Raw genomic sequence first — 18,434 nt, 5'->3', positions numbered from 1 at the left:
CAGGTGAGGCACAGGTCACCTGTGTGGTCCAATGGTGGTTCAGGACAGGAAGGGATCCTGTCAGGTTTATTTACGATCACAATAAAGTCTTGTTAGCATGTATATAAAATGTTTGCTGAAATGATTCATTTAGCTACACTTGCTGTGAACAGTTGTACGTGTTCAGTTATGAGATGTTTTAATATATGTCTTTAAAAATAAAGATAACCTCTTCCAACAATAAGAACTTTGTCGCTCTGTGTATTCCTGGCGGGTGGAGTGTGGGCCGTTTTGGGGGCCTCCGGACCCTATGGTAAAGCGCCCGCCCCGAAGTGGGGGGCGCGGCCCGTTAGGGGTCGGGGCCTCCAAGGCCCTGGGGGCACCCCCCCTTTGTGTCTGGTCGGCCCTCTCGCCAGGGGTACGTGGAATCGGCCGCGTTTCCACCCTCATGCCTCGTGAGGTGTTAGCGGCGGAAGTAGGCAGGGGGGCATGTCGTGGGGCCGACGTAGGTCGCTGGGGCCGGTTCCGGCTGCCGCATACCGGTGGGGGGCTATTTAAGAGCCCCCCAAAGAAGGCTAGTCCTTCTTTACCTGTGTGCGACGGCCGGGACCTGCGCGGCGACCCGCGATTGTCCCACCCACCCTCTCCTTTATATTAGCAATTTTGGAAGTAAGGTTTGGAAATTGAGATATAAATGTGACTAGAAACAATAGGAGGGGGTCCCCAAGGTGGGGCCCCCGGGAGGACATCTGGGATGGGATCCTGAAGTTCTGAGCCAACCAGCGGATGGATACACCAGATCAGGGGGTAAGAGACCTCAGATCGCTGGGGGGAACCTAGGGCTTCAGCTCTTAGCTCCTCCCATTACACCCCAGGGCTGATTGGTGGTTGGAGGGGGGGCGGAACCCTAAGCAGGAGGACAAGGTACGGTGTAGTCAGGGTAACCGCCCCTCCTATGGATACAGGTGAGGCACAGGTCACCTGTGTGGTCCAATGGTGGTTAAGGACAGGAAGGGATCCTGTCAGGTTTATTTACGGTCACAATAAAGTCTCGTTAGCATGTAAATAAAATGTTTGCTGAAATGATTAATTTTGCTACACTTGCTGTGAACATTTCTACGTGTTCAGTTATGAGATGTTTTAATATATGTCTTTAAAAATAAAGATAACCTCTTCCAACAATAAGAACTTTGTCGCTCTGTGTATTCCTGGCGGGGGAAGCGGGGGCCGTTTTGGGGGCCTCCGGACCCTAATGAAAATTGCATCAAGTCAGTACAAATGACGATTTTTGTATTTCTTTGTTTAAAAGATTTCTGCATTTTCTAATGTAACTTGGATGTTTTAAGAATTCAGATTGGTTGAATCTTATTTGTTTTTGATTTTATTTGTAGAAATAAAAATGTCCTGCTTAACTGTTTATGTTTGTAAATAAACATGGCCCTCTTCCCAAAAACAAATCGTATTGCCTTGTCATTGACTCGTGGATTTGGTGGTGGGGGAGGGGTACCCCCCGACGATTAGGGGGCTCCGGATCCTATAGTAACTGGACTTTGCAGGCTTGGCAGGGCCTTGGGATGACTTAGATTGCAACAGGTGAGGTGCATGAAGTTACAAGCGGTGTGGCTCCACCTGGAGGGGGCTTGCAGCTGAATGCACATGGGTGAGGGATGGAGAATGACTACACATTTCTGGGACAAGCGGGAGGGGCTGTCGGTGCCAAAGGTTGCAGGGGCCCTGGGGGAACGCTGTTCCTGGTTTTCCAGGAAGTGGAGGGGGCGCGGGTGATGCTCGGTGATCCCGGATGTGTAGGTGGGGACTGGGTGGGGGTGTTCGGCAGGGAGCTGAAGGGGCGGAAATGTCACTGCCTAGCAGGGGAGCTGTCCGCAGTCCTAGGTGTCAGTTCTCCGGCCTGCCCGAGGACAGGCTGGTGAGGAGGTGGGAGGCCAGGAGATCCTCGCCCTTCACTCATCCACCCCGTGATAGTGCGCCCACGCGTGAAGGGGGACGTGGGGCGGACTCCTTGCTGCACACTCTTCCCAGGGCAGTCGTGGTGCTGCCTGTCCGTGAAAGGGTAGGAGTGTGCCTGCGTGCGAGGGGCAGGCGGGTTGCCTGCCTGCGGGGTGGTGCTTGTGGTTCCTGTCTGTGAGTGGGCAGCTGTAGGGGGTAGTCGCGGGACCTGCCTGTGAAGAGTTGCGTGGGGTGCCTGGCCGTGCGAAGTAGGTGTGTACCTGCCAGGGCTGAGTGTGGTGCCTGTCTGTGTGGAGGGGGGTGCGATTGATGGCTTTGTGGAGATAGCAGTGCACCTGTGCTGTGCCTGTGTAACTGCTGTCTGCTTCTGCTGCCTTGCTTGTGCTACCGGACTGTGCCAGGGTAAAAACGGTGGCTGACTGTGGTGAGCTGGGCGTGGTACCTGCTGCGCAGCGGTGGATTCCGTTTATACTTGTGTGCAGGTAGATGCAGTGCCTGCTTGTGTGGCTGTAGATGCGGTTCCTGCTGCTTATGTGGCGGTAGATGCAGTGCCTGCTTGAGTGGAGATAGATGCAGTGCCTGCTTGTGTGGAGGTAGATGCAGTGCCTGTTTCTGCAGAGGTAGTTGCAGTGCCTGCTTGTGTGGCGGTAGATGCACTGCCTGTTTCTGCAGAGGTAGATGCAGTGTCTGCTTGTGCAGAGGTAGATGCAGTGCGTGTTTGTGCAGAGGTAGATGCACTGCCTGTTTCTGCAGAGGTAGATGCAGTGTCTGCTTGTGCAGAGGTAGATGCAGTGCCTATTTGTGCAGAGGTAGATGCAGTGCCTGCTTGTGTAGAGGCAGATGCAGTGCCTGCCTGCGCGGAGGTAGACGCGGTGTCTGTCAGGTCCCTCCCCAGCCGGCTCGGCACTCCTCCCTGTGCCACAGCAGCCCCCCGCCCTGCTCGGAGAGCTCTTCTTGCCCAGCCTCAGTCCCGGCATGAGCTCCGGGGGAAGTTTGTGCTGAGCGCCCAGACTCCGGAGAGCGGCCGGCACCCGGGAGAGAGGCGGCACCATGGAGTTCAAGAAGGACGCCTTCAAGCAGCTGGCAGGGAGCGCCCTGGGACAACTGCACAGGTAGGAGCCGGGGCCTGTCTGCGGGCGCTACCGGGGCAATGCATAGGGGCCAGCGTCCCCCCCGGGGCGTACTCGGTGATGGTTGTACCCCTCCCCCCACACACACGAGTATACATGTCACTCACTATATGTTTGCGCGTATCTATCTGTGCCTGTCTATTTTTGTTAATCTCTCCATCGCTTTGTCTATTTATCTTTCTGCTGGGAATATAGCTCTATTCATAGTGTCGGCCATAGATAGATGTAGCAGATTGTGCATTCATAGATAGATAGATAGATAGATAGATAGATAGATAGATAGATAGATAGATAGATAGATAGATAGATATGCTGCAGTATCCCCCATCCCGCGCTGGTTAGTGTTTTGCAGAACCGTGGCCGCATCCATCTCTGTCACCTCAGATGTAATTAACGCCCCCCTCTCCCGTATTTGGTGCCGTCAGGCTCAGGTGTATTTCTTCGCGCTGTGGGCGGGGGCAGCAGACGCCCCTGGGGCCCTCCATCCGACCTTCATTTCCTTTCCTCGACGCACTAATCCCGGGGCAGGCCTCACACTCGTGGGGCAGAGGGAGGGGGCCGGTGGGATCTCCGTGATTATTCCTTGATCCGCTGCGGGCCCCCCGGGGGAGGGGCGGGGGAGGTGGGTCTAACATGCTGGGGCTTTAGGAGACAGCGGAGAAGTGATTACAGCGCGGCCCGGAGAGCACATTATCCAATGAGCCTCCCAGGGACAGGGCCTGCCCCAGAGCCCGCCCCGAGCCCAGACCTGAGGGGCCGACCCCAGGCTTCCTGCCCTGGGAGGGGTGCTACTGGGGGGTGCAGGGAGTATAAGGGCACGAAGGAACGAGGGAGAGACACAAAGAGAGGGGAGGGAAGGTGGAAGTGGAGAAAAACAGATGAGGGGGCAGGGAGGAGTGATAGAGAGACAGGTAACGAGGACAGGGTAAGGGGAACAAGAAAAACAAGAAGCGAGAGGAGGAGAAGAGACGGGGGGCCTGACTTGACAGTAAAGAGAAAATAAAAATAAAAACAGAGGATGCGGGTCGGATAAAAAAATAAATTGGGGAGGGGAAACAGAAGGAGACAAAGAGAAGAAACGTGCAAAGAAAGGAGTTTGTAGGGAGGAAGAAACGATAGAAGGTAAATGAGGGGAGGAGAGGGGGCAAAGAAAATATGAACAGAAAGGAGACGGGAATGAGAGGATGAGAGAAGAGCAAACAAAACATACGTAGAAGGGAAACAGGAATGAGAGGGAGAGAGAGAGAGGGGCAAAGAAAATACAAATAGCAGGGAGGCGGGGGGAAAGGATGAGAGGGTGGGGGGACAAAATAAGAGAAAGAGAGGGAAGGAAAGGCGATGAAGGGTGTAAGAGAAATAAAGAGACGCGATGTGATCAGGGGAGAGAGAATTAAGGAAAGAAAAGAGGGGGTAACATGGAAATAGAAAGGTGGGAGAAAGAGACCACGAGAGGGCTTAAAAGAGACAGCTGGGAGAGACTGTGAGAGAGAAAAGGCAGAGCGAAGAACAAGGGACGTCAAAGATGGGGATATGTACTGCAGCCAAGAAAGAGGGGAAAAGTGAACGAAACTGAAATGAAACAGAGAAACAGAGAAACAGAGAAACAGAGAGAGGGGTTTTAAGGAAAAGTCATAACATGAAGGCAACGACGACAAGGAGAGAGAACGAGATAAACGGAGAGAGTGAGAAGGGAGATAACTAGAAATGCACACATGAGAAGTGAGAGAAAGAGACAAAGAAACGGAGATGGGGACAATATACAGAACAACGAATGATGGAGGGAGAGAGAGAGAGACGAAGAGCGCGAAGCCCAGGGACAGGGAGGGAGTGAACAGGAAGTACAGAGAGAGAAACGGAGGAAGAAGGGAGCGCAGAACAGAGGATGAAAGCCTACAAACGCATAGAGAAAAGGAGGAGCGAGCGTTTCTGATGAAAGGAGGGCGGTGATGAGGGCAGATAAAGTATGCGGGTGGGGAGAGAGGGAGGAGAGAAGAGTGAGACGGGGGTCACGGCAGATAGAGGTGTGTGTGTGCTGTTGTGTGTGCGTGTGTGTGTGTTGGGGGCGGGGCGATCCTCAGAGCTCCAGACAGGGGCGGCAGGCAACACAGGAAGAATGAATCCATTACCTATATTAATCCCATCGGTTCCCTCATCGAACGCAGCCGCTCTCCCCCGGGACAGCCGGTCATTAACACTGTATAACCGCCCGGTCCTTGTAGAATGTAGGCTCTCTGCCGGGCAACGTAGAGCCCACTTCCCCACCACATGGCGAGCACAATGAGGAGGCTGGTAGAGTGCAACACATACATTTCCCAATATACATTGTTTTAGGTCACTAAATTCACATATAGCCCTCAAAGACAAAAAAAAAAAAACGTAATCTCGAAATATCGGTACGTGCACACAACACTTCTCAAAATCCGCAGTCCCAAAATATAGAAAGATGATCCGGCTCACCGGTGTGAGCTGAGATTGTCTTGTGTCTGTTTAGTTGAATGGAGTGTTTTTAGCTGACGGTTGTTTCTGGTGATTGTTTAGTTGAGGGGTGCATTTTTAGTTGTCAGGTCTTCATAGTGTTTGGCATGTAGTGCTATGGCGATTACGTGTGTATTTTTAGTTTACGGGTGTTTGTGGTCTTTTGTATGTAGTGCTATTCTGGTCACGGGTGTTTTATTAGTTGAGTGCTTGTGTGTGTTTGGTATGTAGTGCTATGGCTATTACGTGTGTATTTTTAGCTGTCGGGTGTTTGTGGTGTTTGTTGTGTAGTGCTATGGCGATTACGTGTATATATTTTTAGCTGTCGGGTGTTTGTGGTGTGTGGTATTTAGCACTATTCTGGTTACGGGTGTATTTTAGCTGACGGGTGTTTGCTTAGTTGAGGGGTCTGTTTTTAGCTGTCGGGTGTTTGGTATGTAGCGCTATGCTGTTAGGGAGTGCGTTTTTACCTGCCAGTTATTTAATAGGTTGTGCTAAGCTGGTTATGGGTTATTTTTAGCTGTCGATTGTGGTGTTTGATATGTAGTGCTATACTGGTTATGGAATGTTTTTAGCTGTCGGGTGTTTGTGGTGTTTGGTATGCAGTGCTATGCTGGTTACAGGGGTGTGTTCTTAGTTTTCGGGTGTTTGGTATGTAGTGCTATGCTGTTTGGGGGGTGTTTTTAGCTCTCGGTTGTTTGTGGTGTTTGATACATAGTGCTATGCTGGTTATGGGGGTGTGTTCTTAGTTTTCGGGTGTTTGGTATGTAGTGCTATGCTGTTAGGGGAATGTTTTTAGCTGTCGGGTGTTTGCGGTGTTTGGTATACAGTGCGATGCTGGTTAGGGGGGCGCGAAGGGTGTTCTTAGTTTTCAGGTGTTTGTGGTGTTTGGTATGTAGTGCTATGCTAGTTATGGGGTGTGTTTTTATCTGTCGGGTGTTCGTGGTGTGTGGTACGTAGTGGTCTGCTGGTTACGGGTACTTTGCTTCTGGAGCAATGGTAGGCATATTTGCTCAGAACGACATTTCCTGGCCCCTGTTCCTCTCTCCGCTTCACATGTTTTGCATCTTGTGAGCAATGTTTGTTATATCATGTTTGTGGAGTTTCTTTAACGTGTTGGTATATTGTCCACGTATTCGCCTTATATTCGATGTGTTGTTTTTATCATGTCACCCTCGGTATGCATGTTCTGCTATGCTTGGTATATGTGCTTTCTCTGCTATGATTGGTTGCTACACTGTGCTTGCTGTACGTGCTTTGTTTGTACTGTTGTCATACTTAATGTAGCGTCCACTGACTCGGCTCTAGGCGCTGTCTTTCGTTCAGATTCCTTTCAGCGGTGAACGAGTCCTTTGCCAGACTGCTCGGCACATGCCTTCCTTAGTGACCCCCCAGCGCCCAACGCCCCCAGTCCCTCGGAGGACATTTATACCCGCCCCAGCGCTGTTCTGGAGTCCAGCAGTGCCACGCACGTGCAGACGGTGCAGCACGCACCGGACGTCGTCACATGAGCCCAAATACAGCAGGGCGTCTGTGCTTTTCTCGCCCTCTTCATTACAGACTATCAGTGGCGTTTGTTATAATTCAGATGGTGACGTTAGAGAAGTTGAATGTCTGCATGTATATACGCGCATTGATGTACATTCGTTTTCAGTATAATGTGTGCACGAAATTTGCTTTGTATTATATTTTGACATTAATGCTGGTGTCTTGGTTTGTTTGAACGTGTGTACATTACCTTTGTTCTTGTTTGTGTCTACACAAGGGCCAGCGGAATGGTACGTTTACAATTATGTATATGCAACCTTTGGTTTTATTCTGTAATATACGGTACACTTTCTATTTAAATATAAGTACATGCCCATTACATTTTCGCTTATACAGATGTATGCGAAGGCATGTCTTTGCCATGTCTGCGACACACAAGCGGGGGGTCGCTTGTGTCACACACTCGGGGCGCACTGGGTTGGGGGGGATGGCAGGCTTGTGTCGCACTCAGAAACGAGCGCATCTTCCCTCCGATGTCCCAGACTTTTCAATTATTCATGGAGTTTACGAGGCCGCGAAGGGTTTTTTAATGTCAGAGTCTTTTATTAACGCCCGGGAGCGGAGCCACAGATGCACCAGTTAGAACCCGGGACCGTGGATCCAACAGTGTGGAGCACACACAGTCTGTGCGTGGAAGGAGACACGTGGCATATCGGGCACAGATCCTTCATTTGAAATCAGAGCCCTGAGAATAGAGATATGTTTGAAAAAGAAAATCAGATGCGCACAGAACGCGCTGTTTCACGTGCTCCCTCTATAGGGCTCACGTGTGCTTCGGATGTAAACCTTCCGGGCGAGCGGTGCCCCCCATTAGTGTTCACACGCTGACGGTTCTCGCCACCGCACATTGGCACCAGTCTTTATTTTTAAGATTTAATTATGAATGTATGTTTCGGGTGTGTGGTTGCACGTCTGTGTATTCCGCGCCCCCCCCTTTCATAGTGTGTGTAGGTGCTTCTCCCCGCAGACACACTCGTCCCCCCCCCCCCCCCCCCCACACACACGCACTTCCAGTGCCGGGGGGGGGGGGGCAGGCGCCCGGATCGTTGCCCCCTCCCACACACACACACACACACCTCGCACCGGCCTCCCCCGCGCCGGTGCCCGCCCCAACAAAATCCTTTATCTGCAGGGGACGCGCATTATAACCGCGCGGAAAATCCCAAATAAAGTAGGAGTAAAACGCGTATTTCACCGTCCTCGATACAGCCCAGCGGCGGTGTGTTTGGATATGTACATATCATTATTTATACTAAATGTGCACGCAGTAAACGATACGTATAGCGCACGAGCATACTTTCATATACATAAAGGTCCCTATATATATATATATATATATATATATATATATATATATAAATATATCTTTTATGTACAATGAGCAGTGCTTTAAATACAGTTAATCGGAATAATGTCATAATCGTGGCACAATATACGCGCATTTTTATGTATATAGTTGAATATTATATATATATATATATATATATATATATATATATATATAGTGTGCTTATGTGCTTTAATTGCACAAACAGCAGCAGTGGTATAAACACATATAAACCATATAAAACCCATCCCATGAAATATGAAAAAAAACATTTTACTGATCCTGCAGTGTAATAATACAAATGTGTTTATTAGAACAGTTCTTCTGAAGAATTTGATATTGCACAACATGTTTTACAGTGTTGGGGGATATTTATATTGGTTACATGGCACTAAAAATAATTGTAGCCCATGGCTTTTAGAAAAACTGTACAAATAACTGCAAATTATACTCTATACATCTGCATATATGATGTATATGCTATGGCAGCGACAATAAATGTTTCACAAAAATATGTTTTTGTAAAGCTCCTTTACTAAAAAAACATCATTTATTACTACGGTGCAAAAGCCAAATTTAAATTTATGACCACAGTACAACAAAATTGACATGAAAAAATGCTGTTTACCACCGAATGGCCTCTTCAATCTGATGTAACTGTACTGCAAAATGTAACCTCGTGCATCTTTAGCAGGGTTACGTATTGTTTGTTAAAATAACATATATGAAAAAATGCCATGGCAGCAACCACGGTGGTAGGTAGTCAGATTTTGATATGCTGTTTCTTACCATTGTTGCTTTGATGTGGTTCAACTTTCTATTAAAAATACATTTTTGCTTGTAACTTTAGCACTGTTAAATGAACCTGCATGTAACTTTCCAAAATAAATTCTCAACCAGTTTGGATTTAGCCTTAACTGGTTTATGCAGACCTTTCAAGTGGAGGGCAAAAAATGGGACGGGGTCCAAAAAAATGAAAGTCCCCATTTTAAATGCCACAGGACTTCTTTTTTTGTGTAGTTACAGAAAACATGGCTGAAATCAGTGGTGCTGGGACAATTTTCAGAGTAGGGGTGCTAATGTTACATCACTAAAGTCGTAGTGATTCTAAAAAATCCAAGAAACACACTAAAAACAAGTTTAGCAAGTGTACCATACTGATTTAGCAGGAAAGTGGCAAGGTGTGGCACGTACTTGGTGGTGCATTTTGAAGCATTGTGTGGCAGCGCACTGTCATTTACAGACAACACAGTTTCCATTGAATTGGCCACTAAATTTACATAGGCATGCAGTTCTATAGTAAAATTATATCACGCATAAATGATGTGTGGAAATTGGGTTTCAGAAAATATTAATCTTTTGCACATCACCAAGTATAGTGACTTGATTAGTTTGATCATAAAATATTTGTTTTCATCACTCTTCAGAATGACAAAAAAAAATGTTTCCTTAGTTCTCTCCTATTTGCTGAAATATTCTGAATATATGTACTGTTTTTTTTACAGATATTTAAATGTTGTAGTGTGTTAGAAAAAACCTGACATTCTGCAGCCTTTCCTTTCTCTTCCACACCCCCAGCAAGATTGTCCCATAGTTCACAAAATTCTCTCACTTTGCAGTCAGACGAATAAAAGTAAACACCGGTTTCAAATAAGTAGCAATTTGCCTTACACTTGACGTCTGACTTTGAACACACACAAATGTGACAAGATTCACACAAAACCTATGGCATCTTTATTGCTCATTCGCCTTCTTAACACCAACATGGCTATTTTTTGGTGTGCTGCAGCACCCCTAGGACCCCTGCTTCCAGGGCCTATGGCTGAAATCAGTAACACCAGATTTGGCAGAGCAGTAGAACTTTCCACAAGCTTGGTATAAATCTGTTCAATAGTTTTTGAGAAATTAGCATTATAAAAGAGATTTTTGTAGGTTTTAAATTGAGATGACCTGGCAATCAGACTTTGAAAGATAAAGATATCTGGACTGTTAATCCACGGACGGTCTGCAAACCTGGGTTTGCGAACAATCCAGGCAGCCAAATTAAGTAAAAAAATACTAAAATCTAATCTAATTGGATGATGGAGATTTTTGTTCTTGTTGCCAGCTTCTTGTTGGTGGACCAAAGACCTGGTCTGGGAACCTGGAATAAATTGATCGGCTTGCTGCAACTTGTAAAAACAGTTTGGGACTGCCATTTCAAGACACAAGGACTCCTGTGCATCTGTTTGTTTGTATAAATAATGACGTAGGCACTGGGGTAGGTAAACACATGCAGCCTATGCTTTTGTCTGTTCATGTATATAGGGAGGCGGGTGTAGCAGTGTAGGCTATTCATGTATGTCTGTATCAATTAACACTGAGGTATCCATCAATATACACTGCATGTTTGTGTGCTTGTAAAGATGGATGGTGAGGTAAGTACGTACATATATCTTACGCCTATATGTGTTTCTGTAAGTGGATAGTGAGGCAGGCACACACATGCATGCTATGCTCTTCTGTGTTTGTATACATAGTGATTCAGGCACATACATGCTGCTATGCCTCTCTGTGTTTGCATAGATGGACAGTGAGGTAGGTACATATATGTATACTGTGCTTCTATATGTTTGTACAGATGTATAATAATATAGGTGAGTATAGCTACACTATGCCTCTCTGTGTTTGAATAGACACATAATTATGTGCTATCCACTAGTGTGTGTTTCTGCTGACAGAGCAGTGGATATATGCTATGCGTTTCCGCGTTTCCAGAGCAGGATAGTGAGGTAGGTCAGTGCAGATATACTCTGCATACGTACCAGTGTTAGTATGAATGAAGAGTGTAGCAGATACATGTTATGCAGCTTTGTGTTTGTCAGAAATATACTGAAGTGGCTGCATAGGTACTACCTCACTATCTGTAGAAATACAAACATCCATGCATAGATGCACACACACACATATATACACACACACATCCGTGTATTTTTGCATTTGTACATTATAAATCCATACACCTGCCTCACTATACGCGCATATATGTCATACATATGTGTACTTACCTTACAAATAAACACATCCATATCACATATTTATATACCGAATTCAAGACACACCTGAATAGAACATATCTATGTATCTGCCTTATTACCTCACTAATGGCACAAATTCACATGTGTGTGTATAGGCATACATGTATGTATATACATTTGTACAAATACACATCTGCATCTATCTATCTATCTATCTATCTATCTATCTATCTATCTATCTATCTATCTATCTATCTATCTATCTATCTATCTATCTATCTACCTGATTTTACAGCGTGGTAACCCCACAAGTAGAAATGCATGAAGTTTTCCAGCTGCAGCAACAAAGCCTTATTCTCAATGTTGTTTATTGCTGTAATGATCATGCAGTGCCTCCCCACCAGAAATAATATTCCCTCCCATACTGCTTCCCACCCTCACCCTACACCCCACCCAGTGGTCTCGCCATACATTTACCACCTGCAGAGAGCAGGTGGTAAATCTAAGCGTTAAATGTTACAAAATTGGAAATTCTATGAGGTGTTACTGGCTGTAAAAATCAGTGCTGCACAGTAATCCACCATGTCATGGGTTTTAACTTGTAATTGCACACTAGTGAGCTGCATTAACAGCACAGTAACAGTCAATTTGTATGTGCATTTGCAGCGCTGTGAGCCCGGCCCCCTCACATGCAACTTGTAATTAGGGCCTCTGTGTTTGCATACATAGACAATGAGGCATCTACATATATTTATCCCATGCTTCTGTTTGAATAGTTGTATAGCAAGCTTTTCATATATATACAGGCTATGCAACTATATGTTTTAATATGCCTTAATGGCCCGCTGTAGAGAGCTCCAGCCTATAACGAGGATGAGGGCCTTTAACAACAGGTGCAGCCTGAGGCAGAAGGGCTATAAGGCTATTAGAACATTCCACCCACTAAGGGTAGCCTGTTATAAATTAAAAATGGAGAAACGGAAAGACAAACATTGAAGTTATGGTGCTCTGGGCTGATTGATATCAGCCATTATGAGCCCGAGACACTCCATTGTCTTAATAAATGCATAACTATTGCTGTGTGTTAGTGTACATGGATACTGCGGTCGGTCCTGGGTGCACAAATATATGCTTCGCATCAATGTATTGTATAGATAGAAAGGCAGGCACATACTAGTATGCAATGACTCTATGTGTTTGTATAGTTGGAAACTGAGGTATGTTAAATCTTAGTTTGTATAAGCGGAATGTGGGGTAGCCAGATGTCATTTAGGGGTCATCTGCGACCCCTGGCTTGCCCCTTGCGACCCCCAGCACTGCCTTTGTGACCCCTGACCTCATCAGTGCCTGGAACACAGGAGCAGCTCCTCCTAATGAACCCCTCGCTGGGGTCTCTCTCAGTCCCATCAGCTTCTGCCTGGGCTCTATTTTCAGCGTGCCCAGGGGCCTCTCTCTGGGGTCTCTGTCCCTCCCACCAGCTTCTACCGATGCTCAGTTGTCAGTGTGCCCAGTGTATGGGACCTCTTGCTGGGGTCTCTGAACCTCCCATCCGCTTCTACCGATGCTCAGTTGTCAGTGTGCCCAGTGTATGGGACCTCTCGCTGGGGTCTCTGTCCCTCCCATCGGCGTCTACCGAAGCTCAGTCATAGGTTTGCCCAGGGACCTCTCGCTGGGGTCTCTGGACCTCCCATCAGCTTCTGTCGATGCTCAGTTGTAGTGTGCCCAGGAGCCTCTCTCTGTGGTCTCTGTCCCTCCCATCAGCTTCTGCCGATGCTCAGTTGTAGTGTGCCCTGGGACCTCTCGCTGTGGTCTCTTGAACTCCCACCAGCTTCTGCCCGACCTCTGTTGTCAGCGTGCCCAGGGACCTCTCGCTGGGGTCTCTGCCCCTCCAATCAGCTTCTACCGATGCTCAGTTGTAGGTGTGCCCTGGGACCTCTCGCTGGGGTCTCTGGACCTCCCATCAGCTTCTGCCGATGCTCATTTGTCAGCGTGCCCAGGGGCATCTCGCTCTGGTCTCTGTCCCTCCCATCAGCTTCTACCGATGCTCAGTTGTAGTGTGCCCTGGGACCTCTCCCTGGGGTCTCTGGACCTCCTATTAACTTCTGCAGATGCTCAGTTGTAGTGTGCCCCGGGACCTCTCGCTGGGGTCTCTCTTCCTCCTCTCAGCTTCTACCGATGCTCATTTGTCAGTGTGCCCATGGACCTCTCGCTGGGGTTTCTCACTCCCATCAGCTTCTGCCGATGCTCAGTTATAGGTGTGACCAGGGACCGCTCCCTGTGTCTCTCTCACTCCCATCAGCTTCTACCGATGCTCAGTTGTAGTGTGCCCAGGAACCTCTCGCTGGGCTCTCTGTCCCTCCCATCAGCTTCTGCCGATGCTCAGTTGTAGTGTGCCCAGGAACCTCTAGCTGGGGTCTCTCTTCCTCCTGTCACCTTCTGCCTGGGCTCAGTTGTAGTGTGCCCCGAGACCTCTCGCTGGGCTCTCTGTCCCTCCCATCAGCTTCTGCCGATGCTCAGTTGTCAGTGTGCCCAGGGGCTCTCGCTCGGGGCTCCGTCCTTCTCATCACCCCAAGGATGCCCCTATTGATTGAGTGAAGAGGGCTCTGCTAATTGCAAGGATGCCTCTGGCTGCAGTCTGCGCTGAGAAGCCACTCCTAAATAATGCATGCCCGCTTCAGACTCCATTAATGCTCACGCTCCTCCTTTCCAGGGCCAGGCTACCAGCTGAGCGGGGGAGGGGAGCAGCCCCCTGAGCCTCTGTTCTGAAAATACCTTCCCCCATGTTCGGTTAAATTCACATAACAAAGGAAAAAAAGACTCCCTCCATTGCATGAATCTATGTAATGATCTTAGGGTACTCGCAGGTATTTTTATAGCTTCTGTTAATACTAGGCCTGTTGCTAAACACTCCACATGTTGGCAAAAACGGAAGTGGTGCTTAGAAAGATGACAGGATTCGCCCAGTATCACACAACTAATTCAAATGAAGACGCTGGGATTCGAACTCGAGCTTTCCTGCTTTCTGCCTATCCTGTTGAAAATTCCACTTGGCCACTTGCAAATGGTTTCTACTGGATGTCGTTTGCCGTGCTTTTGTGTTCTAAAGAGAAAAAGAATACATTGTCCTGGTCAGTGAAATAACTCGGGCCAACAAAATGCAACTAGATAACAGTAACCAACTCCAAGCCATGTGCTCCCAACTGGTTCTGTTACAAACCATGGTATCGTGTGGGCATTTATATAGCGCTTTCTGCCCCTGGTGAGGCGCTGAAGCGCTTTGTGGCTGGGTCCCACGAGTGCTAGGGCCGTGCATAATGGTTAAAGTTTGCAAACTGTTTGTCATGCAGTTGTCAGACAGCTGCTGGTCTTAACCGAATACATTCTACAGTTCCTTATGTAAGCAGAACATGTGTTCATATGTTCTTGTGTTTGGGCTATTGAGGCTGCACTCTCTTACTTTCTCCGTCATGCAGCGGGTGCCTGCAGCTGGCATGCTGTGTGTTACTCAAGTGGCGTAACAAAGGCCTGCGCAGCCCCTGCGGTGCGATGGGTCCTGGGGGCCCCTTCAGCACAGCACCCTGGCCTGAGAGCTCCTGAGTGAGTTTGGAGGGGGCCCTCCGTGTTCTTTGCAGGGGGGGCACCCTCAATTTTCGTTACACTACTGGCAGCTCCGTAAAGACACAGGGCCTCATTTAGATGCTGGGGGAGGGGGTTACTCCATCACAAACGTGAGGGAAATCCTGTCCGCCATATTACGATTCCATTGGAGCCTATGGGGATCGAAGTACGGTGGACACTGAGTATTCCCTCCGCCAGGATCTGAATCAGGCCCAGAATCTCTCACCCACTGTGGCAGGCACGTTGTTGTGTTGTTGTGTGTGGGAGGCTTTCTTCATACTGGGGCGGGACTGGGACATAAAATAGGCCTGGGCACCAAAACAAAAGTGGCCACCTTTGCGAACCAGATAGCTGAAACAATGGCAAATCAGGCCAGTTTTGAACTTTGAAAGACACTTGTATGTGTATTTTGCAGGGTATTGGAGGATATGCAAATGTGTGCTAGCTACAGGCAATATTTATAGCACTATCAGGGAAATGAACAGTAAAAACCGACCCACCAGGCCATTAATCAGGCCCACAAACTATTTTAAAACCTCCCCACACACTGACCCGTCAGAGCAGCCCACGGGCGCTGCCTGATTGCCCTGTAGGGCGGTCCGTCCCCGCTTCTCACCAGTTCTCTGTGTACCGCACAAGATGCTACTCTACCCCTCTGACCTTTGAACTTTCTCCCCTCCAGTGGGCCTGGTTCGCACCATATAAAACTGCAAATACAAATGCTGCATAATCCAATAGCAATGTCAATTGCAGAAGATTACTAACGAGTTTTCACCCTCCTGTCCTGCATATGAAATATTTTTATAATGCTGCTGTATGCGAGACACAGAGCTGTCATGCAATACGTTATAAAAATGTGTAATTGGTGAAGTGGAACTCCCCCCTCACCCTATACACCTGGCATCGGAGCGCACCTCCATACGTAGGTAGGGTTCAAGCCTCCACCCACTGTTGTTAGAAGCTGGGATTGTATATTTGTATATTTATAGACTGGTCCAGCATCCTGAGCTGTAACCAGAGACTCCATGGGGCCCAGGGGTGACCCAGCTGCCTTGGGATTATTATGAGCCGGCGTCAATGTTGTGGGATGTTTCCCGCTGGGCCAGCAGGTGGAAACTCTGTTGGCTTTTCTGCCTGCCAAACTCTCAATGACCCTTAAGTTTGCTCCCAGGCAAGTTCATGGGGCCTAATATGGCTCAGGGAGAGGGGCACACTGCCCCCTCACCTTTTTATTATGTTTGGCCCTGAGGGATGGGGTCCTTGGTGCCTATTAGGGCTAAGGGAGGGAGGCCATACAGCCCCTCCCCTTTTTTATTGTATGTGGTCTCTGGAAATGGGGTCTCTGGATCTATTAGGGCTTGAAGAGAGGGGTTACATGCCCCCTTAGATTTTGGTCTGGGGATGGGGTCCCTGGGGCACAAGAAGGGTCAGGGAGGGACGGAGGCCTCACATCCTTCTTCTCTTTAATTGTATTTGGCCCTGGAGGATGGGGTCCATGGGGCCTTTTAAGGCTTCGGGAGGAGGCCATGCTGCCCCCTCCTCTTTTCATTGGAACTGGCCATGGGCGTGTGGTTCCTGAGGCCAATTAAGGCTTGGGGAGGGGCTGCATGCCCCCCCCCCTCCTTAATATATGTGTATTGGTCTTGGAGGATGGGGTCACCAGGGGCACAAAGGCTAACCCTATGCCGGCCACACCAAAGGCTGTGCACAGCATGGGGCAGTCTGCTGGGTGTTTGGCCACAAGGCCTGGTGACAGGTCAAGCCCTGGGGCAGACCCCTCACTGTGCACAGCCAAAAGCCATGCGCAGTGTGGAGGTGACTGCCTGTGAGGGGCTTGCCGAATTGAGATTCACTGAACAAACTAAAGGTTAAAGTAGCTGTATAGTTATATATGATAAAAAAGATCTGTTTTTGTTTATAAAAAATCTCCAAAATTCACTCAAAAAAGACCAAAGGCTAAAGTGACGTTAGATTTAGGTGAATATGTCGTGACAACATTCATTTTTTAATCTAAAAAAAACCACGAAAATTCCCCAGTTATAATTAGCAGAGCTAACTATAACTTGAGCCCTGCCATGCACTGCTTTTGACCTCACATATTACATCACTGATTACATCACGTGTGTGATCACTGATGGCATGTTACCCATTATGTGTTTTTACTTTACGTGTTTATTTTGGGATAAATAACTTGAATACGCTGTTTTCATGCAAGAGCACCCTACAACCAGCCAAGATTAGAACTGGACTGTTTGGGTTTTGATTACCTTTCATGAAGAAGGTGTTGATAAAACAATGGTAACAGTGGTGAAGCCGATTTATGTGATTGTTTGTCTGCAGTCTTTAATGCAAAAATATGGAGTTACTGTAGTTACCAAATTATTTGCCATCATTTCCCTAATTTGCAGATTTCACCAACAATGTTGATTCCCGCTTAATGGGTTGAAAATATTATTGATAGAGAATGAGCCACGTCATTTGTGTTTTTGATGCATAATTTGGGTTACATTTAGATATGCTTGTTGCATAATTTGGCTTTCTATACTGCATAATCCTTTTAGCCCTGACAGTGGCAAAGCTCTGCACAATGGTCTGAGCTCTGTTTTTAGAATTATGAAATCTCAATTTTGCAGGGAACTGTCAAATATTTTCTGTATTTCAGAGTTCTCTCCAAAATGTGAGCTGTTACACCACTACATGTGTTTAAAAAACTTAAAAAATTCACATAAAAACACAGTTACAGGGGAATTGTGTTTGCTAATTAAAACAGAAAAACACTGAAATTTGCAAGTTATGGTTAGGACTGCAATCCATAACTGGCACAAGAGAAACGCAAACCATAACTTGCATACCATATGCAATGCTCTTGACTTCATTCTTTGTGTGACAAATGTTGTAAATAATCTTACAGATGAGATAACATATCATATTACCAATAACACCATGAAAGAGACAACTATGAATGTAATATTAATTATGATTTGACTATGGACAGCTATTTAAATATGGTGTGCTTTTTGGTGTTTATACTTAGTGTAATAAATACTGTGAATACTTTGCATTTGGTGTGCGTGCCCCCAATAAACGTGACTCTTGCTAGCATGAGTCATGGGAAAATAGGACAACATAGTCTGTGTTGTTTTCTAAGTTTTCGTACTCTTTGTAATTTCTTTGGGCTTGTTGTTGCTAACTGCTCAGCAAGTATGATACAGACACGTAATGCAAGTCATTTAGGTGGCCGTACCATAGACATGATGAAGCATGTGCTGCCTTTGTATTTGTAGCATAATATATCATGTGCCGTAATATGTAACATATTATACATACAGCTCATGATACATAAAATAAAAAAGCATAGCACATAACAAGGCA

The 18,434-nt window shown here is 47.2% G+C and overlaps 1 protein-coding gene across 1 annotated transcript in view; it reads left to right on the top strand.

Annotated features, from left to right (window-relative positions):
• The first annotated feature begins 1,555 nt into the window (after window positions 1-1,555).
• The window catches only part of SLC17A7 (solute carrier family 17 member 7), a 239,168-nt gene continuing 222,289 nt past the window's right edge, over window positions 1,556-18,434 (top strand). The window contains exon 1 of the mRNA XM_069200817.1: window positions 1,556-3,059. Within this exon, the coding sequence (XP_069056918.1) occupies window positions 2,998-3,059 (62 nt within the window). The 5' untranslated portion in view covers window positions 1,556-2,997. The remainder of the gene's footprint in view (window positions 3,060-18,434) is intronic.

The sequence above is a fragment of the Pleurodeles waltl genome, chromosome 7, assembly GCF_031143425.1.
Source record: "Pleurodeles waltl isolate 20211129_DDA chromosome 7, aPleWal1.hap1.20221129, whole genome shotgun sequence".
Taxonomy (NCBI): Eukaryota; Metazoa; Chordata; class Amphibia; order Caudata; family Salamandridae; genus Pleurodeles; species Pleurodeles waltl.
This window is presented reverse-complemented; position numbering and strand designations above follow the sequence as displayed.